The sequence below is a fragment of the Eurytemora carolleeae genome, unplaced genomic scaffold (genome assembly GCF_000591075.1).
Source record: "Eurytemora carolleeae unplaced genomic scaffold, Eaff_2.0 scaffold452, whole genome shotgun sequence".
NCBI lineage: Eukaryota > Metazoa > Arthropoda > Copepoda > Calanoida > Temoridae > Eurytemora > Eurytemora carolleeae.
In genome coordinates, this window is record NW_019396341.1 from 145,096 (window position 1) to 171,143 (window position 26,048).

At 31.2% G+C, this 26,048-nt stretch overlaps 2 protein-coding genes across 2 annotated transcripts; one reads left to right on the top strand and one right to left on the bottom strand.

Moving 5' to 3' along the window:
• Window positions 1–233: 233 nt before the first annotated feature.
• LOC111701302 (probable G-protein coupled receptor 139) lies at window positions 234–24,519 on the bottom strand. The gene is made up of 8 exons (XM_023472508.1): window positions 24,491–24,519; window positions 23,917–23,980; window positions 23,389–23,455; window positions 22,790–22,829; window positions 22,258–22,353; window positions 2,993–3,061; window positions 1,687–1,735; window positions 234–1,480 (listed from the first exon to the last, which is right to left on the bottom strand). Exons 1-8 carry the CDS (start codon window positions 24,517–24,519, stop codon window positions 1,172–1,174), a joined length of 723 nt encoding a protein of 240 aa, XP_023328276.1. The 3' UTR covers window positions 234–1,171.
• LOC111701298 (retinol dehydrogenase 12) lies at window positions 7,852–9,285 on the top strand. Its single transcript, XM_023472503.1, has one exon. It carries the CDS (start codon window positions 8,028–8,030, stop codon window positions 9,018–9,020), a length of 993 nt encoding a protein of 330 aa, XP_023328271.1. The 5' UTR covers window positions 7,852–8,027; the 3' UTR covers window positions 9,021–9,285.
• Window positions 24,520–26,048: the final 1,529 nt, after the last annotated feature.

Sequence of the window (26,048 nt, forward strand, 5' to 3'; positions counted from 1 at the left end):
ATTCCTAGTTAATTATACATTATTATTATTATACTAATACAATGAAGACGACTTTCGGGTTCAATATGAATTTATATTAAGCTTTTAAACAGCATGGATACAAAAACAAATGGAAACCAAGAGATGCTGTTAATTAATTAAGCTTCTCTTTCATTACTTGTAAATAAAATAAACAGAAGACGACCGAAAGTTCGTAAAAATTTAAGAATTAAGAAAGTGGTTTTTTGCCGCAAACTCAAATTTTTTAATTCCAATGTCTTTGCAACCTGATCCGGTGTAACCCTTTGATATTTCAAACTTAAAACATTTGATCTAACCGAATTCGGTAAAGTGGTTCCTGAGTTATGATTTAAAAACGGAAAAAGAGTGATTTCTATACTATATATAAAAGAAGATACCGTTCTGAAGGTTGAACTTGTGTTTTTCAGCATTTGAAATAGTTCTCCTGCGTCACATTATATAATTTGACAATGTCTAAAATAAGTGTACAGAAAAAAATTGCAGGTAATTATGATTTTTTTCTGTAAAGACTTTAATTAAAACACTGCATCTGTGGAATTTAAAGGTTAATAAATGCCGCGTAAGAAAAGCTGATTTAATTTAACCCTTTGAATTTTGCTTCGATCTTATTTTTACAGGATTATCAGAGATATGCGTGCACTGTACTAATATAAAAATACCAGGTATTGTATTTAGATAAAAATATTTTTATAAATGCTTGAAAATCGAACTGCTTCCACCGATTTTGAAAATGTTACCGGGATTTTTAACAGTATTTTTCTGGTTGTCTGAACAAGTTCTAATGAAACAATTAGAAGCTCTATTTTAAAAGCTCTAATTTGTTCCATTAACTCACATTTTTTTAAAAGGGATTGTTCTCGAAGTTTCTAGCAACCCTTGAGAGTTCCATCAGCAAGTTGTTGGCAAAATATTCTTCAATTTTTGCGCGAGATCGTGCACATCTTGGTTCTAGCAGTGCTAGAAAAACCGCGCCAAAAGTTATTTTCAATTAACATATTATGATTAAATCATGATTTATGCTGAGATGAATCATCGTCTCAAATTTCTCGTTTCTTGTTTTTTTGCTATTTCGTTTTTTTGTTGTTTCTTGTTTCTTATTTCTAATTTTTATTTCTTATTTTTTTGTTTCATATTACTTTTCTTCATGTCTCTATACGGTTGTCGTCATCAAGTTCCTACCAGATACAGTGGTGTTGGGTGTTCCACTTGTGGATACAGCTGTGGTAGGTGTTCCACGTGTGGATACAGCTGTGGTAGGTGTTCCACGTGTGGGTACAGCTGTGGTAGGTGCTCCACGTGTGGATACAGCTGTGGTAGGTGCTCCACGTGTGGATACAGCTGTGATAGGTGTTCCACGTGTGGATACGGCTGTGGTTGGATACCTCTCCACAGCACTCGTAAGGGCAGGGCTGTTGTTGTTGTTGTTGCAAAGTTCTACCACTTCATGGACAGCTCCTCTCTACACAATTATAGCATTTTTTTTTTACAAATTTCAAATTAATTTCAATTAAATCTTAGTCTATTAATTTCGTGTTTCAGCAACTCCTCTTTAATGAACATTGATGAACAAATAAGTTGGTCAGATGAAACCTTTTTAAAATCCGAACTTTCAGTCAAGAAGGATTAAACCCTAACTTAAATATTTAAAAGATTCAAAAGATTTACCTGTAAGAGGAACGATAACCTACACAACATACTAAGTTCTTTGCGGAACCTACAGATAAATATAGTTTAGCTATTTTTAAATTTTAATCATTATAAAGTACAGAATACAATCCAGAGAGGTATAATCTATTTTGCAGTTAAACCATATTATTTTAATGCCATGCTACTAATTTGCTCCTAGAATTTGATAAAAGTTGATAGACCTAGTGTAAATATTTAATGTCTCAAGCTGCCCAATAACATTATTAATTTTTTGATTTTTTTTTAAATTTCAAATATTTGAGCTTATTTTTGTTACTGTACAGAAAGTGTTAAAGAAATTTTCTAATCCCTAGATCTATGTAAACCTCTGATGTCTCAAACTTAGGTTATTTGATGTAACCGAATACTATAGTTTGAAATGCCATTCTAAAGTCAACGACATCGGTTTGCAAAGATATTGGTATTATAAAATCAGAGTTTGTATCCAAGACTCAATTCCTTTAGCTCTGTAGGCTTTTATTATCCTCTTTTTTAAACATCCTTAAAAATAGGTTTTTTTGTGTGACTAAACATTGTTAAAGTTTTTAGCATTATTGTAATGTGAAGACGACAGAAACCAAAAAGCGAGAAGTCTTGATAGAATATTTTATAGAAATAAGGTCGTCATTGTTCTCTCATTTTTTATATTGATAGTGATATAATAAGAATAGTGATATAATAAGAATATTGATATAATAAGAATAGTGATATAGTAAGAATAGTGATATAATAAGAATAGTGATATAATAAGAATAGTGATATAATAAGAATAGTGATATAATAAGAATAGTGATATAATAAGAATAGTGATATAATAAGAACAGTGATATAATAAGAATAATAGTGATATAATAAGAATAGTGATATAATAAGAATAGTGATATAATAAGAATAGTGATATAGTAAGAATAGTGATATAGTAAGAATAGTGATATAATAAGAATAGTGATAAAATAAGAATAGTGATATAATAAGAATAGTGATATAGTAAGAATAGTGATATAATAAGAATAGTGATATAATAAGAATATTGATATAATAAGAATATTGATATAATAAGAATAGTGATATAGTAAGAATAGTGATATAATAAGAATAGTGATATAATAAGAATAGTGATATAATAAGAATAGTGATATAATAAGAATATTGATATAATAAGAATAGTGATATAATAAGAATATTGATATAATAAGAATGATCAGAATCGTCTTTTCAAAGAATGGCACAGCTCTAACATCACACAACTGATTCATTCATCGGAGACATAAAAATATTTTTAGACCTGGTTCCACAAACACAGTAGATCAAGAAGTTGATGCTGGAGTTCAAAATCAGGAGAAGATGATTCAACCTGAAATATTGGAGATCACAAGATCAAGATGATTATATTAAAGATCAAGACTAAGAGAAGATGATTCAATCTGAAATATTTGAGATCACATGAAAAAGATCAAGAGAAGATGATTAAAATCTGAAATATTGGAGATCACAAGATCAAGATTGGAGGTTAAGATTATAAGCAAATGATTCAAGATTAAATATTAGAAATAAGATCAACACGATTATATTCAAGATCAATCTCAGTAACCTTAAATATTAAATTTAATTATCAACATAAGTATCTACAGCTGTAAGTTTTCTGAAGTATAAGATATTTCTTGTAAGATCAAGATGATTATATCAAAGTATATGATAAAGGGTAGATATCTTAATTTGAAATATTAAAGATTATAAGATCAAGAATTGTGCGTATGTATAAAGATCAAGTATTAAGGTACAGATGCTTTACTTTGATTTAATAGAGCTAAGTTCATAATATTTATTAAAATTGTATTTATTGTTATTTTGATCCAGTATTAAAACTAAGCAAAAAATTTTTATCGAAAAAAAGTAAAAATTAGAATAAGTTTCGCGTAAAAAAATCTCTAATTGACGAATAGGAAAAGGTTGAGTGTATAATAAGTTGTTTGTGACCGTAAAGGAAAAATAAAATGGGGTATAGGCTAAAACTTCAGGAGTTGATTGAGACTGATAAGAGTTCTATCTGATGGAACATCTCGAGATGTCTCGAGAAATTAATATAAAACATACACCAAAACTTATATATGTAAGATTGGTATAATAATCTAAGTCTAAAACAGATCATATTCAGCAAATACGCAACCAATCTGAAAACGAAAATATTCCAGAGGAGCCTGAAAAACTCGGGTTTAAGCTTCTATTTTTATTTGAATATTATATTTATTTATTTTTATTAGAATGAAATTGATAATATAATTACTACGTCATTAGCGCGTTACCAGTTTCATTGTCACATGTCTCCGTCTGTATCTTGTGGGATTTTTTGTCATAAACCTTACATGTACGTACTCGAATCCTATAAAAAAAGCAGTTTCGCGTTTTTAAAATAAATAAAGATTTTTTTAAAATCGTAAAAGTCGACATTTATTTATTTTTTTATTTTGACCAGCGATAATTTTCTTTGGTCATGTCAGTTGCCACAATAAATCGGCCCAAATCGGTTCAGCCGTTTGGAGTTTTTTTAATACAAGCCAACTAACAGTTGACAAGCTAAATTAATGTATACGCGTATTAAGACTTTTTAGTGTATTTTACGGAAAAGACGGTTACATAAAAAAGTTTTCACAATTTTTTATTAAATACTGATGATGAAAAGGTTTAAAAAAACATCTTTAAAAAAAGACGATTATTCCAAGACAGTGTGGGGGGGGGGGGTTTACAAAATCGTTCTAATGATTCATTGTTTGCAAACTGCGTCGCAAATATAAACATTATTTTAGGAATTGTAATAAAACAATAATTTTTGCTTCAACTTATTGGAAACCAAATTTTTGTAAAAAATGAATTTTTAAAAAATACCTTGCCACATGCAAAATCTTTAACCCTATCACCATTAGGGGGGGGGGGGGTTCCCCCTCCTATGGTTTCTTCTGAATAACTTACATTAGAACTTCAGACTTTTCACGTTTTAAACATAAAAGTTATAAACAAATTTTGCTAAATGATTTTTGTTTTGATGCATAGGGTAGGTTGGAGGACGTTAAAGTGGAAATAAGAAATCTATGAAAATGGTTTAATTGTGGTTTCAAAGTACAAAGTTGTGCCCAGTGATGACAATATAATTCTTCAAAACAAGTTTTGCACAAAGCAAGAATAATAATGGAATAGAAAAAAGAAAATTTTATTTTCTACCCAATCCTTCGAAACTTTTTAGATAAAAACACAAAATTAAAGTTTTACTGTTGTATTTTATTGATATCAAATCTCCGAAAAAGTTTTATTTATTTCTCATATACAGTTGTAAGTGCTAACTTTAGTAAACTTTATTATCGAATGAACGATATCTATAATATAATAAAGCTCATTGCTTTACATTTATACATTTGCTTTAGCTAGTTGGCTAAACGGCTGGACCAAATTGGCCGAATGCTCTCCATCAAAAGTTAAGAGATTTTTGCAGATGTATAACTTTTTTTGTAATTGCGCAATGATGAATACAATACAAATGGAAAGTTTTCTGGAGATTTATTGAAAACCTGTTCAGTTTTACAAGATTTGGTTGAGCTCGGGTTTAAATGATGATATCAGAATCGTATCTATATGTTCCTAATATCATCAGCTGGCAACATTTTCAACATTCTCAGTTTCACGATATACTTTTTAAAACTCCTGCAATATTGAAAGGCTAATGAGGATGGACTCACATTGCACGGTAAAATAGAGATGTTCCCAAGCGTCAACTTTCAAAAGGTATTTTCTCAAGTAGCAACTTCCCAAATGTGCAAATTCCCAAGTCTGTCCTAGCCGCAGCGCGTATCCCGCTATCCCATCCTTGCTGCAGCGCTCGGGCTCCAGAGCAGCCTCAGGCGCCTCAGAAAGCCTAACCTAAATATTGGGAAGTTTCCGCTTGGGAAATTGCACATTTGGGAAGTTACTTGGGAAGTCGCCCTTGGGAAAATATCTTTGGGAAAATACCTAACACCAAACTAGAGGTCCATGAGACTTTAAGAACCAATTTTCATCCTTTAAATGTAGATTTTCGTATTTGCAATTTCACACTTTACTTGAAGTGATTTTTTTATACAAAGGAATTGATTCTTTGCAACAAATCCCAATTTTCTAATACCTATATATCTACAACCAAATTATGTAAATATTTGATATTTTAAACTTTGATTGTTTGATATAAAAATCAGAGTTTGTGGCAAAGACTCAATTTCTTTAAGTACATAAAGTCTATTACTCTATTTTTGACGGATTTTGAAAAAGATATCCAAATATGACTGAAAGTATTCCGATATATTTTAATAAATCAAATTTACAAAACTAATAAAAATGTTTTTCAGAATCGATTTTACCTCAAGACCTTTTACAAAAGAAATAGAAGATATGCATATGTAATTAGCTTAGAAACCCGGCTTGTCTGGAGTTTCACATGTTATTTAAGAATGTCAACCGCACTCAACTTGGAACTTTAAAACCAAGCTATATGACCATTTCCGTGGCAATTCGGTCGAGGGGTTCATGAATTATGATCGGACATACAAACAAACAACACAAGAAATTAATTCTTTATATATATAGATATCAATTTAAAGAATGTAGATACACACGCATATTACTAATCAAAATATCAAAAATAAACTTAATAAAATACTAACTTTGGCTTCAAATCAAATTATGTTTCCCTCCATGAATTTCTCATAATTTCTCATGAATATTATATTATTTAGTTGGATCCACTATTCAATTAACTTAATTCTCCCGCCACAAAACTTTACAAAAAGTCCTGGCCAAGAAATATCAAATATGTAAGACGTTAGAAATGTTAAACTGCAGTCGCTTTCGTATTAGTTTTGAAAAAATTGTTATTTCACGTAAATTACTGAATATTAAAACTTAAAAGGGTTCTTACCACAAACTCTGATTTTTAAATCCCATTTTTTTTGCAGACCTATTTAAAATCTAAATTATGTTAAATCATAAAGTCACTGAAATATTGGCAGCTCTAAAATTAGTCATTTAGACAGCCTCGATATTACAGTGTCACAACTCGCAAAGCATTAGCCTTTGGGTTTCCCTTACCAACTCACTGATACTTTGTTGTAGCCCTAGGCATACATATTTTAAAAATGCAACGCTCTTGTTTCTTGCTTAAAAGGAGTAATTACAAATTCAGATTAACTTTTGGATGAGAGTCATATCATGGTTTGCAGTGTAGTGTCAATTTGAAATATCAGGTTGCAAATAAAGTAGGATTAGAAAGTTTGATGTTTAGGGAACAACAATAAATAAGAAGAACAATTTAAGGATGCACAAACATATTGGTCAGGTTTGCATAACACAGTCAGCAACTTAGCAATAATATTATTTATCATGTTTAGTGAATTAGAGTGTATATTTGAAATGTGTTTAACAGAAACTACTTCAAAGGACTACAGACGTAATTTATGATCTCAACAGGCCCTGAAAAGCTTTATGATAAAAATGAATGAGATATTCATGTTTTCGACATATTCATGGTTGTGGTGTCTCTGTAAAAGTGAAAAACAACAATATTTTTATATTTTTGATGAGATAAAGATTTAAAGAGAACTATTATTGAAAACAGGACATGTCGCTCTAATTAAATGAAAGGTCACTAGGAATTGAAGTTTGACAGACCATGGGCGTATACAGCAATAAATGTAGTGGGGGAGGGACCCTGCACTGCAATAATCATTTGATGTGACTGATCTCGTCAACCAGATATTTTTTATGCGATGGGCGTAGAAAATTCTTAAAGGTGTTTTGATTAGCAAGATTAGAACTTAAAATAATAATGCATGTGAAATCCATGGAGTAAACCGCACCCTACACGCCAATACACGCCCCACGCACCCTGCACACATACACACTCACACTTACACACGGTCAAACAAACAGTGGAATAGTCAACTACCTGGAATTTCGGAGATAAATCAATCTTTAAAATCAAATGTATTAAATTAAGTTTCAGATTCAGAAAGCATGATCATCCCTAAATTTGCGTCATACGTCACGACCAACCGCGCAATTTTTATGCGTATATCTTTTGTAGAGAGAGTGCGTACCCTGAATACTCCGCCCGGAGGTAGAAATAGAGTGGGACGGGACGGATAGCTCAGGGTCTGAACCTGGTCCGTACTCAGTAGTACTAGAACACAAACACGCTAGATCCATAGTATTTTCAAGTTTCAACAGAAATTCCAGCAGTGCAGTGAGCAGTCTAGTAGTGTAGGATCCAGTGTACGCACACACAGAGAAATTATTAAAAAATGGTGCTCGAGGGAGGAGAACTTGCTGCAGCTGTTATATTTGGAATTATAGCATGTGTGCTTGGTTTAGGCCTGCTACTATTCTTATTTCGTCTATGGATGCAGGGACCTAAGTGTAGGAGTAAAGTAAAATTGGACGGGAAGATTGCAGTGATTACAGGGGCGAATACGGGGATTGGTAAAATCTGTGCACTAGACCTGAGCAGACGAGGGGCAAAGGTTGTTATTCTTTGCAGGAGCACTGAGAGGGGTGAGGCGGCCGCCGAGGAAATTAGAAAGGAGACAAAGGGTGAGGTTATTGTCCACAAGCTGGATCTTGCGAGTCTTAAAAGTGTGCGCGCCTGCGCGGAGCAGCTTGGGAACTCCCTTGAGAAGATTGATATTCTGTTGAACAACGCCGGGGTGATGACCTGCCCGGAGATGAGAACGGAGGAAGGTTTTGAGATGCAGATCGGGACAAACCATTTCGGACACTTCCTTCTCACCAACCTTCTGATGCCCCTGCTGAAGAAAGCTGCACCTGGAGCTAGAATTGTAAATGTGAGCTCCCTGGCTCACGAGCAAGGACGGATGAATTTTGACGATATCAATTTTGAGAAAACGCCTTATAACGCAATTACAGCTTACGGACAGTCCAAACTTGCAAATGTCCTGTTTACCCGTGAGCTAGCAAGGAAGGGCGAAGGTTCTGGTGTCAACGCCTACTCCCTTCATCCTGGCGTTATAAATACCGAGCTAGGACGTCACTTGAAGGATACCTACGGGGCCTGTGCTGGATATATGCTCATGTGTTTTGCTCCTCTCTTGAAAACCCCTGAAGCAGGTGCACAAACTAGTATATTCTGTTGTGTAGATGAGAGTATAGCTGAGGATAACGGAAAGTACTACAGTGATTGTAGAGAGAAGACTGCAGCTGCTGCTGGGAGGAGTGATGAAGACGCAAAGAAGCTCTGGGAGATTAGTGAGAAGCTTACAAATCTTCAACAAGTATGAATCTCAACTCTAACTAAATCCCTCGAAAAATCACGGAAAACTGAAATAAACATTTGATCTAGCGTTCGAATAAAGTTGCTGAAATAAAACCGACTCTGATTATGAAACCAACAATTGTTCTGTTCTAGATTTAACCAAGCGTGGAGTTTTATAGCTCTACACCAGGCCTAAACACAACCTTTATCAACTTACTTTATGTAAAACAATGATCCTTGAAACTGTGTTTACTATTTACCAATCTGACTCATAAACATAAACCAAATAATAGTGGTATTTGAGTGACCCCTAGATATTCGTCCTTCAGTATCAATCCACTCATGAATCTTACAACCTACAATATTACATATACTCCAGTCCTTGATATTAGGACAATAATAGTGATATTTGAGTGACCCCTAGATATTCGTCCTTCAGTAGCAATCCACTCATGAATCTTACAACCTACAATATTACATATACTCCAGTCCTTGATATTAGGACAATAATAGTGATATTTGAGTGACCCCTAGATATTCGTCCTTCAGTAGCAATCCACTCATGAATCTTACAACCTACAATATACATATACTCCAGTCCTTGATATTAGGACTCACACCCAAATACTCATACTTATCCAGTTATTTGATATGTACATTATATTCAGTACAAGTGCGAAATTGATAATTTTGCACAGAATTTGCACGAGTATGAAGTTTAAGTAAAGATAAGAAAACCGTGTGAATCAAGGAACTGAACAAAGGATTGAGGGAAACTTTAAAACTTTTTAAAGTTTGAATTATTTGTTTTCCCCCCCCCCCCCCCCATCAAATACTGCAGTCCAATAATCTCTAAAACCAATCTCACTATTTTTGTAATCTTTTAATACTTCTAAGTAGTCTACCATAAAAGTTGTTTGGTTTTGCAAAACTTTTTAACTCTTTATTTCATTTGTGTCAAAAATTTCTTAACTTTGTTCGTTCCGAAATTTTAAACCATTTCTATTTCAGCGAGCCTAAAAATTCTCTAATATCACTTTCTTTACCTAAAACTTAGCTTTATAATTTTCATACTCATTTTTTACAGTTCACTCTCAACTAAGCTTTCGGTGCATTCTGCAGTAATTAGCAGTACACTGACCGAAGATATAGTAGCGTTTAGTGGAGAGTGAGTTACAGTAGATTTGTTTAAATTGCGATAGTTTTTTTCACTATATATTTATACTGTATGCCGTTGATTTTGATGTAAAATATTCATATTAATAGAAATATTAATTAGAAATCTAATTGTGTTATAAACAAATATAAAATACAAAATTTGAATTAAAATTTTCAATGTGTTTTCGGCTTGTCTGTTTGTTTGTTGATGTGTGTGTGTGTATCCAATAAACGTCGAGATGGTTAAAACGATTGAAAATTATAGTGTTATAGGACCTTCAAAAAAATTTGGCTTCAAACATTTCAATTGAAACAATTTTTTTGACATCCGCCGATGAAAACAGAACAATTATTGTTCATATTTTTAAATATAGGAATTAGAATACAGGATTAGGAATTAGAATATACAATTTTTTAAATATAAAAAATCACAACGGCTTAACTGATCGGGCTTACATTTTCAGGACCTTAAATGACTCCCAGAAATGATATAGTGATAACCAGAAAACTCTAGAATAGGAAGACGACTTTTAACGTTAGGACTTAACTAGTTCAATGAACATTAGACATAGCAATTGTACAGTGTAAATAGACCCTTTTCATTTAAATTGTGCTTTGCTAAGTTACTGAGTTATATTTGCTTTGTGTCAACATCAAAACGCTTTAGTATTGCTAATGTCATGTTTCTATTCCATTGTTTTCTGGCTATTACTGTATACACAAAAAGAGCTTTCATATTGTGGGTTTGACCCCCCTCCCCCCCACCTCCCTACTACAAAAACTTCCAGTTACGGTCCATGCTTTGTTGGATCTAAAGAATGTTGGATCTTTGTTATCCTTTTCGTCTTTTAAGTCTGCAATATAAAAACTATTATTAGATTAATTTTTAAACAAATTTCTTGAAGTCTCTGGAGCGTAAAATTTCTGGAAGTTTTATACATTTTTTAACTTCAAAGAGAAACTTCTGACCATGTATCTAATATTATTCTGTTGAATTTTTCCAACGTATAAACAAATAGCAAAATGCTAAGCTATATTATTTCTAATATAATCTATTTTGTATTCTTTCTAATATATATTCTATTTTGTATTCTTTCTAATATATTCTATTTTGTATTCTTTCTAATATATTCTATTTTGTATTCTTTCTAATATATTCTATTTTGTATTCTTTTTAATATAATCTATTTTATATTCTTTCTAATATATTCTATTTTGTAATATTTCTAATATATTCTATTTTGTATTCTTTCTAATGTATTCTATTTTGTATTCTTTCTAATATATTCTGTTTTGTATTCTTTCTAATATAGTCTATTTTGCATTCTTTCTAAAGTAAAAAAGGGAAACTCGCTCCCGTGTATGTTTATGTAAAAGCATGCACACTGTTAATTGTAGCATTTTCCAATAAGAGATAACACGCACTGTGTTTGTAGTATCTACAGTAATATTCCAGAAAAGTATGCTATCTTTCAATAAATAATTTAGTTTTTTTCTCACGAACTGCTTCATTATCAATATTTGAATATAAACTTACCAACAACCCAGAAATGGAAAAAACAGAAAAAAGTATCTGTTAAAATTGATTCCGACTTTATTGATTTATAATTGTATGTACATGATAACTCGTTAAGAAACTCTTGTGATAAACTCATATTTTTAACAATCTTGTAAACTATAATAACCATGATACGTAAATAAATATCTAGATTTTAAAAAATATATTCTATTTTGTAATATTTCCAATATATTCTATTTTGTATTCTTTCCAATATATTCTATTTTGTAATATTTCCAATATATTCTATTTTGTATTCTTTCCAATATATTCTATTTTGTAATATTTCTTATATATTCTGCTGTATTTATTATATAAAATAATAAAATCCTATTTGTATTACTTCTATCAAAAACTGTATATTTGTGTTCATAAAAAAAAATATGAAAGTTTGAAAGGACAGCTGCTTCTTTGTATCAAATATCAATAATACCGGAAGAAGTATATATATATAATATACTAAACCTCTGCAAACATTAAGAATTTACTGTATGTATCGCGTATGCACTGCAGACAGCCAGCAGTGTGTTTTATTTTCTTATTTTTAGCTTTTATATGTTCGATAGCTTTAATAATTCATTTTAACACATAAATCAAAAATGAAATCAATTGAAATGAATATTTAATGAACCGTTACATTAGGACCAGAGAAATCTTAATTTTTTTTTGCATCGTACAGTGGTCACCGAAATATATTGGAATATGAAATAAACATGATCGTTTAAACCTAGAAATTTAGTTTCTGAATATAAATATTACGTTATTTTATTGTATTTGATATTATATTAGAAATCAATTAATGAAAAATGGGACCGTGCGTGCTTCCAGATCTGTCATTTGTTCAAAAAACTGCTGTAAATAAAATCTTGGTATATGGTATGGGAACCATAGTATTATTAAAGGGAGTGACCGGCAATGTATGGAAGTTGAACAGAATATGAGGTATTGAGGACAAATTTTTTAGGATTCATTTGAGACATAAAAAACGTTTCAAAATCATGAATTTAAGGGTGGCTACGGTTTCAGAACCGGGTTTTCTTTAATTATTAAATAACGACGACAAAAATGTAAAAAAAATTCTGTAGTAAACTGATTAGTTGTTTAGGAACAGGTTGAGAAAATAAAAATCAACTCTTATCATCGTAAATAAGTAATCTTATTCAGTTATTAGTTTCTAAAATCTCTCATTATTCACAAAGGTTTTCTGCAGATTTACTTGAATTTTTATTGAAAAGACGACATTTGAAGAATTTGTAGAAATCTGCGAACAAATTTAAAGAAAATAAGAAATTTAATATAAAAACGAAAACGAAATAATTGATTTTAACATTGATTTATTGTATAATTTTTACTTTATTTTTTCGTAGTCGTTATTTAATAATTTTTAAAAAAATATTCTGAAAACTCAAAATCAGTAAATATACATCGTTCTATGTCTCAAATGAATCTTAAAAAGATTTTCTACAATACTGCATACTCCCTACATTACCGGACCAGTCCCTTAAAGTACGTGTATGAAGAGAAACCGAACTAGAAAAAGTATTTTCTAACAACTGCACTGCACTGTACTGCACTGCACTGCACTGCACTGCACTGCAAAACACAAAAACATGAAATATTTCACTCCATGCTTCCCTTTCACAGAGGATACAAACACTGCAATGGAACACTTGCCTCTAACTCTAATTTTCTTAAACTTATATCTCTACAACCTAACAGTTCCTATGAAATTTTTAGCAAAGTTTGGTCTTTTTATGACACTTTGGGTTGAATGACTATAAGAGAGCTATCACTGTGGGTTTAATGTCTTTAAAGTAAAGGGATAAAGCTATGAGTTGAATGTCTGAGTATGTGTAGTATATATAGAAAGCACTGTGGATTAAATGTCTAAACAAAAGTAAGAACACTGTGGGTTATATGTCTATAAGATAGATGAGTAAACGATCTGTAATATTTAATTACTAAGTTTAACCTGTTCAAGGGACTGTATCTGTAAGCGTAATTTCAAGTGAGCCTCCATTCACAACTTCCAATCCGCGATTCTAAACGGTCCCCTTCAAACCTTTGTCTAATGTATTACCATAGAGAATAGAATATATATTAGAGGGGAATTTACTAGAAAAAAGTGTAAAACGGCCATTTTGTTGTACTGTTTCCATACTTCAGGTGTACTTCACATATTTATGCTATATAACCTTTTGGGCCCTGGAATATCATTTTATAGAAAATCTAAAGTTAATGTTCAAAGAAAACCAAATTATAAAATAGGCTGGTTTCATAATTGACCAATGATCATTCCACTTTACAAACGATGATTTTCCGTTACAACTATAAATCAAATGATGTTTTTTATTCACCTAATTCATTATAAAGTTTATTTAACAGTTTAAAAAATTCGAAATTGAAATGAATAGTCTAGGGAACATACTGTATTAATGTACTCTACTGCATTTAATTTGTGAAGATTTCCATGATTTGTACACTTTGAACTCCCTTTCAGGCTGAAAGGGACTGAAAAAATTCATACCGAGAGATTCTTGAAATTCCCCTCTAATATATATTCTATTCTCTATGTGTATTACATATCAATGTTTATAATTAGGAAAACTGGTTTTTCAATTTTGGTTTCTCTACAAAAGTGAGTTGCGCATTTCTAATGAAGGAAAATATGGAGGAATTTTAGGAATTTGACATTTTTAAACCTAGAAAAACAACAATATCTTCCACATAATTGATTAGGTAAAGGTTTCGAGGGGCGTTGTGAATCGGACATTGCCATCTTTGCAAGGTGGGTCACTTGAAATTACGCTTACAGTCCCTTTAACACCAACATAAAAATAATAAGAGCCTGAATGAGCCTAAATATTTGCATGGTACTGAATCAATTACTAAATTTCAAAAAGATTTTAAAATCGCCTGGTTCAGCGCTCTCATTTCTTTTCAGAGTTGAGAGCGTGTTAAGGTCTGAAATCTAGGTTTTATTACACAAGAATGTAATCATTCATTAATCATCTAGAGTACTGAACTGTAACCAGCTCCCACCTGTTCAATTCATATACTATCTATCTATCTATATATCTATCCCTATATCTATCTATCTTTCTTTCCATTTATCTATCTATCTATCTATATATATATTATATATGTATCTATTTATTATATATCTATCTATGTCTATCTATGTATCTTTGTATATATATATCTACCCTTTCTCCGATTTATTATCTATCTATCGATTAGACTATAATCTCGTTAATTAATTTTTTGGCGTTACAAAACAGAAATGCGTCACAAAGAGCAAGCATATTTGCAACATGATTTGCATGATTTTATCAATTTATCTATCATGTTGATTCTTTAATATCTGTTCAAGCTTTAAACCGTACTGCATGCAGTACTAAAGGTGATTTCATAATTTCATGATTCATATTTATTGAAACAAAAAATGTCAACTCTAAGCTAATAATAAGGTGTGAGAATTAATTTTTGTTGATACTTGATTTGATTTTCGAACATATCCCTATTTTGAAACAATTACCGCATTTCAGCTCATGTCGCGTTTTTGTAATATATCCAAGGGTGTAATGCAAGGAAAGTTAATTGCGGTCGCGTATACTCTGCGTACATAATGAAACCAGTTCTCTTTGAGCAGAATTTGTAAACAAGAATAGATGCATCAGTGTTCGTTTAGTATCGTGGAGGTTAAAAGCATTAAATTTTAACAATTTTGATAATTCACAGAATTTTTCATTGATTTTTTTATGTGAAAGAAGGATCCCATGTCAGGCTGTAACATCCGTCTTGTGTTTACATTACCGCCCAGAGACAGTACACTGCAGTACAAAAGATGCGTACACTTCTGAAATAACTTTCCTTGCATTACATCCTTGAACATATCCTAGTTTGAGACAAAATCAAAATATCAATATTATACCTGGAACTTCCATAAAATATAAAACTAACTTTGATTACTATCCCAGAAACTGTAGTACGCCTTATTCTATGGAAGCTTCTTTATATTCCTTGGATAAAATTATCTTCTAAATTTAGACTGGTAATTTAAATTCTCTCTATATAATACAGTGAATGGCTGAGTAGTTTCAAAAATAAAATATTTCCCATTGAAATCATGAATGCTAGGTTTGTACCGGCCATGAAATTTAAAATCATGACTTGCCAACTAGCTCCAACAATTATGAAATACATAGCACAAAAACTAAATTCTAAACTATGAATACACAGTTCAAGAAGTAGAAAACTGTGAAAAAGGAAGACTTAATGATAATATTTTTGCGTATCTGTTGTTGTAACAAAGCAAACAGTAACTTATCAAAGTACTTGCCAAGATTAGGGGTCTGTTTACACTGTAATATTCCGGTTCTCATGTTAATTGGAATATTGAAAATCATTCCCTGAATCTAAAAGGTCGTTTTCCTATTCCAGAATATTCTGGTTCTTACTTTTAAAAGATCAGGTTTAATAAGGAATCGCTGTTTTTTTTATAAAAAGTCAATGTCTGAAGAGAGAAAATTCTTCAACCTAAAATTTACTCCAAGGCCTTTTTCCAGGGTAGGGGGGGGGGACTGCACCACCCACGACCCCCAGCCTTTACATAGATTCAGACCTCAAGGCTTTTTAGGGTAAGTTACGTTTTATATCTCTTCAAATAATTTGAATATTAATAATAATAGATCTTTAGTTTTTTTAAGCGCTACTATAGTTGCATTCTTCAAGGGAAGGTTCACATTTTTAAAAATAAATCTTTTTGATTATCTTTTTTAATTATTAAAGAGTTTGAAATATCAAATGTCAGGTTTCAAAGATTTAAAAATTGGAGTTTGAAGCAAATAATCAGTTTCTTCTGTGACTTTTATAAATAAAACTTTTAATAAAAAAGTAATATTTTCCCCTAATACTTTCGTTTAATAAAAACATAGGAAAAAATGTATAAATACTTAATGTAAAGTGTAACCCCACTGTTAAAATATTAAAGAGTTCTAAAGCGTACTTCACTCTAAGTTCTATTCCGTCTGAATAATATAGAACTACAGGGTGTCCCACGAAGCACGACAGTTGGTAAATAGTTTTGAATGTCGTCTTCCATACACTGTATTAGATAGTAAAGGCTTTATGCAGTTTATTTCGTTTAAAGAATCTTTTGCTCAAATATATTTTACTTTAAAAATAATTTTGCGATGATATGAATCCCATAAGATATTTTTATTATTGTCTTTGGTATTAAACAATTTAACAAATTATGAAAGAAGACATTCTAAACTATTTACCAACTGTCAAGTTTCGTGAGAAAATGATTTATCTTTTCTAAAGCTAAGATGAAGGAAATTTCCTAAATTTATTTTTCATTAAAACTAAGAGAACTTAAGGAATTAGACATTAAAAGCGTTGTGTAAAAAATAGAGCTACAAAAAAGGAAGTTATTACATAGCTACAAATAGTTTTTGTTTTGTCAAGTGGTTTGGAAAATTGCAACGTATCAATTCATATTTTGAGATATTAATTAAACGTATTCGCATTTAAGAAGAAAAAAAGCATTAAAAAGTCCTATAATTATTGATTAACCCAGTACAGTGTGGCTCAAAAACCGATTAAAATTTTTTTTCGGCCATTAGATTTTTTTAAAGTCCCGAAAATGTGCCATCAAACTATATTTAATCTTGGAGGGGGTATTGTGGTAAAGTATTTCCGTTTGACGCTTTCATTTGGCGCAAAACCATTTCGAATATTCTAAAATCTATTATTTAAATCAACGTTGTAGAGAAAATAAACAAATCAAGTAGAAATAATAGTAAAAATACATGATTTTTTTACGAGAAAGTTTATATTCTAAATCATTTCTCTACGTGCCATTTGCTGCTATGCAAAATATTGACCTAATTCTAAGGTCCATCATAGACACTATAGGCCATAGAGCGGTGATGGATGTTTGGGTGAAAGAGATCCAGACTGCTCTGAACATTTGCATCAAGACTGTATAGTGTATACCGACTTTGCATTATTGCAAAGCCTTGGTCTTTAAGTTTACTAACTCAACTGTACGTTTGTGTAGGCCTAAACATGTAAATTTAAAACTCTAAAGCACTTGCGTTTAGCTTCGATTTTGAAAGTGATTGACAAAATTCTCCCTTAATTTTTGCATTAGAGCTTGCAACCTTTGGATTACTTTGAGGTTTGTCCAGAGTTCTGGGTTTAGATTCTACAAAGATTTAGAAGACAAGAACTAAGGGTGAAAGGAGAGGCCATTCTCGTACAGTGGTATCCTCAAACAGATTTTAGTACAATAGATGGCAACGTAGAATTTGTACACTCTCAGTACAGTTGTATTCTGTCGTCACAAGTGTCAATTCAGTTTTTGAGTCCGACAAAATCATCAATAATAGTGATAATTTTAGAATAAAGTGCTTTTATTACAATAAAATAAGTGCAATTTTATATGTTCTTTGGTTTCTGTTTTTACACTTTTTTATTTAATCTTGGAAAACATGTCAATTAATGTGAGACAATTTCGCTTTCCTTGTTATATTTGACACTTGTGACGTCGTGTATAATGGTCCATTTCTCCGTTGCCACCTATTGTACTTGATAATCTATTTGGGTATCCTTGTTTTTTTTTATCAGTATTTTAGGGTCACTATTTGTAAATTAGAAACAATTCAGACGTAGAAAACTGTCAAATTCTGAACTTATAATTTTTTTTGAATAAATCGCGGAACTTCATTAGAAAAGATGAAAGGAAACGTTGTAACAAATCTTCGATACAAATTATAGATGGAAAATTTGAAATTGAACTCGTTTGCATTTTGCAACCCTTCTGATCAGTGACCATGGCCTATCCTCCTATAAAGGGATTCTCCCCTACCAAGCTAATGCCCCCCCCCCCCCTTATTAGACCATGTCCCTATCCTCCTATAAAGGGATTCTCCNTAGACCATGAGGGAGGACCCATTCTATGAAATACAGAAGCGGAACTTTTTATATGAAACAGAACAAAAGATAATCACGCCATGTTTGATTTGACATAAATCCTAGTTTTGTGGAACAAAAACATGAATCTTTATTTTAAATTTTGCTAATTAGACAATAGTAATTATTAACTAGATATCCTGATTAAAGTTGATGTTTTCTGTTGTTACTGATCCAAATCATCGAAAGAATTAGATTATGTTAACATTGTTTCACTCTAAACTTCACTCTAAACCACTGAAAATACTAAAAGTTCTTTGTTGAGAATTTATCTTCATTTTATCCCTATTGATAACAGAGTCCAGAAACTGAAAATAAAATATTCCTCGAACTTCCGTTTTATGTCTCGACGATTTTTTTTACATGAAACTGCACTTATTTCACTACAAACTTAAGCAGGCCAAAAAAATATTCAATATTTTTATCACCATTATTGAATATAAGGCCGGGCACTTAATTCAACTAGTATATACAGTCGTCGTCGTTCATTTTAATACAATGAAGACGACCTTCGATTGAACATTTTATTTATAAAAGCTTTCAAACAGCATGGATGTACACAAACTTGAAAACAAAGAGAAGTTGTCAATTAACAGATTCATTAATTTACTTTTAAACTTATTAATCTGAGAAAAAGCTTGTTAAGGGAGAACCCGGCTCACTATAGTTTCAGTAAAAGAGCATATTTCCATTTACTGATAGCGCCGATTGAAGGATTCATATCTCTAATTGGATGATGAGATAGATAGAAAGATAAATGTTACCGCAATACTATTTTATTGGTTCAAAATAGACAACAAACACATGACTGAACCCTGATTGGATCAGGCGCTAATGGACCGGCATACAGGAGTGAGCTAGACATGGTAGTTGAGCTGAAAGTAGTTTGTAGTATTTCAGTCAACAGAAGAAACGCTTTTTTACAATTCTTAAATAACATGAAACAAACACTCTTCTTGCATGTATACAAACAGGTTGAGAAAAATAATTTACATATATCATTGAAAATAAGTTTTAAAATGAATTTTTAAATCTCGCAGATTTATACAAATTCTTTCAGCTAGTATCGCTTGTTTGAGGCTTTCTTTAATTTAATTGTGAAGACGATATTTTGAAGAAATGCGAATAAAATTAAAGAAACAGCTAAGGTAATGATGATAAAGAAATAATTGATTCTACGGTTCTATTATGGCTTTCTCCGATAATTTCTTTTATTAAAATATGTTCCTAAATAGCAAATTAGTCTATAAAATAATTTACATGCTTTTGCCGGGTTAATAAATAATTGTAAGAAACGTTTTTTCTGCAGACTGAAACAACTGGTGAAAAATTACAAACGACTTAACGCTCTTATTTTTAAATTGTACAACATAAAAATGTCTCATTGACATGCCTCAAATTAATCCTAAAGTTTTTCTCTACAATACTGCACTTTCAGCTCGACTACTATGTCTAGCAGGTATCTCCCTTTAAATAGAAAAGTTGTTTTCATTGTATTGATATAAAAGGGGTCCCTAGATGTCCCACAAAAAATTTGGGCCCGATCGGTTCAGCCGTTTTGACGTTTATTGGATACAAACAGACAGACAGACAAACAGACAAACACCCAAACAGACAAACAGACAAGTCAAATTTATATATAGATGATGAACGGAAAAGTCGGTATAAAGTAGATTTATATTGTATTTTTGTATGGGGTAAAATAAGGTGTAAAAGTCTAGATTTTAGCCTAATCGCAGAGAAAATGTTTTAAATAAGTTTTAAAAATCCAATACCCTTTCTCCGTTAAATTAAAGATTGAAATCTATATAATAATGCTCTTCGCTCATATTGTATGTTAGATATAGCGGCTAAACTGCTGGACCAAATTTGCTAAAAAAAATTTCAGAAACCCATGGGTACCCTGGGGATAACATTGGCTAAAAAAAGGTACTTTCGCTAAAATCATAACTTAAGACCAAGTGCGGGTAAACGGCTGAACCAATTATAAGTAACCTTCAGCTAGTTCATATCTCCTATAGTTGCAGAGCTATTGAAAAGAATAACAAACATCTTTTGTATTTCTTGTATTTTCTTTTCTCATACTTGTACGTTGAATCAAAACAGCAGGAGCTACGAGGTCACAAAGTCGTACCAGTTATTTCTCTTAAATTAGACCTTCTCATTTTTGTAGAGTGTTTGGGTTATGTCCAGCGTTAAGTTGTTAATATTTGTGTACCACCACAAGATAAATTGTCATGATGTCTCATTTCCAGTGTTTACAAAATAGTTTTTCTATTCCAAAGTGTTATGGGTCTCACTGTATACTGTGTACACCCTTGCATACATGCAACGGTATATGAATAAAATTGCGGGTTTTAGAATACCCTTTCGGGAATTTTCCTCTGCTAAAACATTTACATTTTACCCTAAATAATATATTTTTCTGGTTCGGGTATACTATTAATATTATCCCTTGCATCATTCACAGTATATTTTATACATGTTTATATACACTAGAAGATACCATACCTTTCTTTAGTTAGATATATAACATTTGATGCAGGATTCATATAACATGAATAAACTATTCAGAGAAAGGAACTATAGTGTCGAGTTTTCTGAAGAGAAATTAGATAGATCCGTACAGGGGCGGATACAGGGGGGGGGGCAGTAGCACCCCCCTCACTTAAATCCTGTATCCGCCCCTGGATCTGTAGGTCTGTATAAGATTGAGATCAATGCTCGATCCCTAGATTCAAACTGACGCAACAGTCTATCTTTAGTAATAATAAAACGGTGTTTTTAAAGGGAGTGTTCCTTTTTCAATGTTTGGTGCTGTTCTGTGAACAGAAATTGATGAAAATAGTTTCTGATTAAAAACAACACTCGATCAAGTTTAGATTAATCGATATTAGAAATAATTTCAAATGAAAAGTAATATTGAAAGGAAAGATTCAGTTTGTATGGTGAAAGCAGTATTTGCAATATTATATTTTCCATCTTCTGAAACTGTCAGATCTAATTATTTTCTTGTGACGTAAAATAATATTTGTTACGAAAATCAATCTAATTTCACTTCTAATATTCATGTTGAATGTTGTTTCCAAGTCCTACCACTTGATTTCTTATATATTATATAGATAAGACAAATAATAAAAGAATTAACCTTTCCCCTAAAATGATCATTTCGTAGAACTTAGACTTTTTCTCACCTAATTAGAAATAGATATCTTGATAACACCCATACGCACTAATATTAAAACAATTTTACTAGTTCCTAAGCAAAGAAATATATACCCTGTTAGAGAATGGAACCTACTCTGTAAGAGATGGAACCTACCCTGTAAGAAAATTGAATCTACCCTGTAAGAAAATGGAATCTACCCTGTAAGAAAATTGAATCTACCCTGTAAGTGAATAGAACCTACCCTGTTAAAGAATAGAACCTACTCTGTACGAGTTGGAACCTACCCTGTTAGACAGTGGAACCTACCCTGCAAGAAAATGGAACCTACCCTGTAAGAAAATGTAACCTACACCCTGTAAGTTAATGGAACCCACCCTGTGAGTGAATGGAACCTACCCTGTAAGACAATGGAACCAGGCTGGAACCTTCATCTCCCCCTGACAGTTGTAGAAGTGTTCCATCTGTAGGTTCTCTACTAGGTTCAGCAGAATCCTTGATATAACCCTCATTAATACTTATAAACCGCATAAAACATCATAGATCTTAGTAAAATTATTAATTTTAATAAAATTACTAATCTTAGTAAAATTATTAATTTTAATTAAACTATTAATCTTAGTAAAATTATTAATCTTAGTAAAGTTATTAATCTTAGTAAAAATATTAATTTTAACAAAATTACTGATCTTAGCAAAATCTTTAATCATAGTAAAATTATTAATCTTAGTCAAATTATTTGCTTAATTCATTTAGCTCATTTTATTCCTTTAGCGCTTTAGATAAATACCTCATTAATTTCATCAAATTATTAAGCTCATTAAACTCATTAAACTCATTAAGCTCATATTAATATGATACAAATTATTTACCTCATCTAATTTCTTTACTAATTAACCCATTAAACCTCCTAAAATACATTCTTCTGTACCTGGGTGTATGGCAGATTAGGAAGATCCAGGCAATCACAACTAAATGTTGAGATTCTTAGATTATCATTGAAATATGTTTTTAAAATTCGATTTTGTGTCAGTTTTATTCCCAAGGAGGTTTATAGAATACAGATATTGGTCAATATATTTTTTTTGAAAATGTGCAAATTTTAACCAAAAAAACCCTAACATTTTTTTCATTGAGAACAATGAATTAAATGGCGACTTCGAAAGAACAGTTAAAGTTAAAGGTGGTGCCAAGTACAAATATTATTGTATATAAATATTTAGATAACTAACCAAGTACAAATATTATTGTATATAAATATTTAGATAACTAACCAAGTACAAATATTATTGTATATAAATATTTAGATAACTAACCATGTACAAATATTATTGTTTATATAAATATTTAGATAACTAACCAAGTACAAATATTATTGTATATAAATATTTAGATAACTAACCAAGTACAAATATTATTGTATATAAATATTTAGATAAATAACCATGTACAAATATTATTGTTTATATAAATATTTAGATAACTAACCAAGTACAAATTTTATTGTATAAAAAAATTTAGATAACTAACCAAGTGTGAGGGCTTGCCTAGACTCACTTCCTGCTCGTCTACTGGCAGCTGGACTACTTCGTAAACCCTGAAAATGAAATTAAGAAAATTTATTCAAAAATGTTTTTTTTAATTTTGTCAACACTGTTTTGCCCCATTCCTTTTTTTCCTTTCTCATTCTCCTGGCCTTTTCTTCTTTCATCTCCTTTATCTTTGTCCTTTCCCATATTATTTATCTTCATCCTCTTTTTATCAGCTTTTCTATTCCTTCTTCCGATTTTCTTTATGATCTTGTTTACCTTTATGATCTTGTTTACTTTTATGATCTTATTTACCTTTATGATCTTATTTACCTTCATGATCTTGTTTACTTTTATGATCTTATTAACCTTAATGATCTTATTTACCTTTCTGATCTTGTTTTTAATAATGATCTTGTTTACCTTTATGATCTTGTTTTTATTAATGATCTTGTTTACCTTTTTGATCTTGTTTTTATTAATGATTTTGTTTACCTTTATGATCTTGTTTATTAAGGATCTTGTTTACCTGTATAATCTTGTAGTTGAGAAACGTCAAGAGAACCATGGGAATGAGACCGGTAAGGATCAACCTATACAAAAATTATTTCATCTGAAAGAGAAACTTTTGAATCTTAATCCTGTGACTTTTTGCCGCTCACTCTCAGACGGTTTAGTCCCCCTGGACATAAAATACTGCATTGGTGTCAGATATGGATAACTTTCCCTGATTAAGCGTGTTAAACCCCATTGTTTTATGATGTGGAAATCGAGTTAGGTCGCTAAAACTAAAAGCTATCCAACACAAAGTTTGGCTCTATTGCTTTTTTATTTATAACTTAGAATCGTGGCGGCTCAGGAGAGGGGTTGGGAAAATTTCGTCAGTCAATTTCGACTTGGAAGAGGTGTTTCTAGAAATAGATTATGGAAAAGCTTAGTTTTGAGTATCAAATAATTTTTTTGAATGTTGATGTCAGGTTTAATTGTAACAATTTAAAAATCAATTGATGCAGATTTGCTGCATGCATATCAATGTACGCGCTTTAGACTATACCAATTAATAATCTTTGTTGTTTTGCTATATTTTGGACGCTGAAAAAAACCTCACGAGTCCAGAAGCATGCAAACGCATTTCTAATAGTATTGGGGGCCATTAAATTAATTTTGGGATACCTGGTGTCCGGGGCGTACTCAGGAATTTNGGGCTCAGCACACGTGGGGCCAAGAAAAACTGGAAACCATAGATTTTACAGATCCAGCGGAAGCACTGTGCAAACATGTATCTTTATTTTCAGTTTATTTGATGAATATGAAGATGAATGTTCTAATATCCAAGTATTACCAGAAATAACAAGAAGAATAATCTTATTTATCATCAATTTATCTTAACCATGAAGGAAAAATTAATAAAAATATTGTATATGGATAGATGATCACGTTCGAGCTAATAACATAGATGCTTTTTCAGATTTTCCTTAAATCAATGATTTCTTAGAACAAACTTAAAAGTTTAACCTATTTAGAATATTTTATGTTTGCTTTTACAGAAGATGAAACAAAACATAATGTATATATATTAACCTTTTGAAAATATGTTAAAATATATTAAATTTTTAGAAAATACTATTATGTGATATGTAAAATTTGAGTTTTTAAACCCTTCTCTGCATGCCAAAAATTGTTGAATGTTTAATAAATAGGTTAAAATACACTGGATTACATTAATTAAAGGATTTATAGATTAAAAAGTTATTTAATGCACAAATTCCAGGATAGGGTAGGTTAAGGTTTCTCTTTTCAGAGTCAGTATCCTCAGCATTTCCAGGGGGGAAGAGAAGGGGGGGGGGCGGCGTTAATCAGAAACAATCTTCAATCAGTTGAAACAAAAACAGAAAGAAAATCTAACTGTTGAAATTTCGAAAAAAAACAGTAATATTTATGGGAATTTAAGTGGTTAAATTGAAAATCCAAAAAAAAAATCTCAAAAATGACCTTCAAGGAAAAAATTCTGAAATATGGAATGTTTTGATATTATTTTCTATATTTGGTAGTAATCTATATAATCTTTATAATCTATCTAATCTATATAATAAAACAAGACATTCGTATATATATATATATTGCGTATAGCCGGCCAAATGGCTGGACCGATTGGGCTGAAATTTTTTGTGGAAACTTTTAAGTGGCCAGGGGGGTGTTATAGGCTAAAAAAATTCTAAAATTTTTTTCCACAGGCAACACCGGGCCCTTCAGCTTATACATATATTCATTCATGTAATAATGTAATATTCTTTTTTCCGATATGTTTTTTTAAAGGAAACAATTAAACTAGACAAACATATTTCCATGTATGTATTTACATAAATACATAAATATGTTTAACTATTTTCAATCATGGTATATCCTCTATATATTTAATCACACCCATATGTATTTAAATGTATATTTTGATATGTATATTGTGTTCTAATGCTATCCTGTGGAAATGCAATCTATAATATGTAACAAAGCTAGAGAATCCAGCGCTGCCCAGGTTACTAAAAGTTACTCCTGCCGTTTACCAGCACTTGAACGATTTTATGGGGAAACTAAATTTTCGTTATTTAAGTCCTCCCACTGAACTTAGAATCTCAAAACCAAGCTAAGAACATTCCCGTGGAT

Excerpts from the sequence above, each read along its gene's own strand:
- LOC111701298 (XM_023472503.1), top strand. The coding sequence starts at position 8,028 with ATGGTGCTCGAGGGAGGAGAACTTGCTGCAGCTGTTATATTTGGAATT.
- LOC111701302 (XM_023472508.1), bottom strand. The coding sequence starts at position 24,519 with ATGCGTTTGCATGCTTCTGGACTCGTGAG. Across the intron at positions 23,981-24,490 it reads CATGCTTCTGGACTCGTGAG|GTTGATCCTTACCGGTCTCA; the intron begins GTTTTTTTCAGC and ends ATTTTTGTATAG. Across the intron at positions 1,736-2,992 it reads TACTGTGTTTGTGGAACCAG|GTTCCGCAAAGAACTTAGTA; the intron begins GTCTAAAAATAT and ends ATTTATCTGTAG.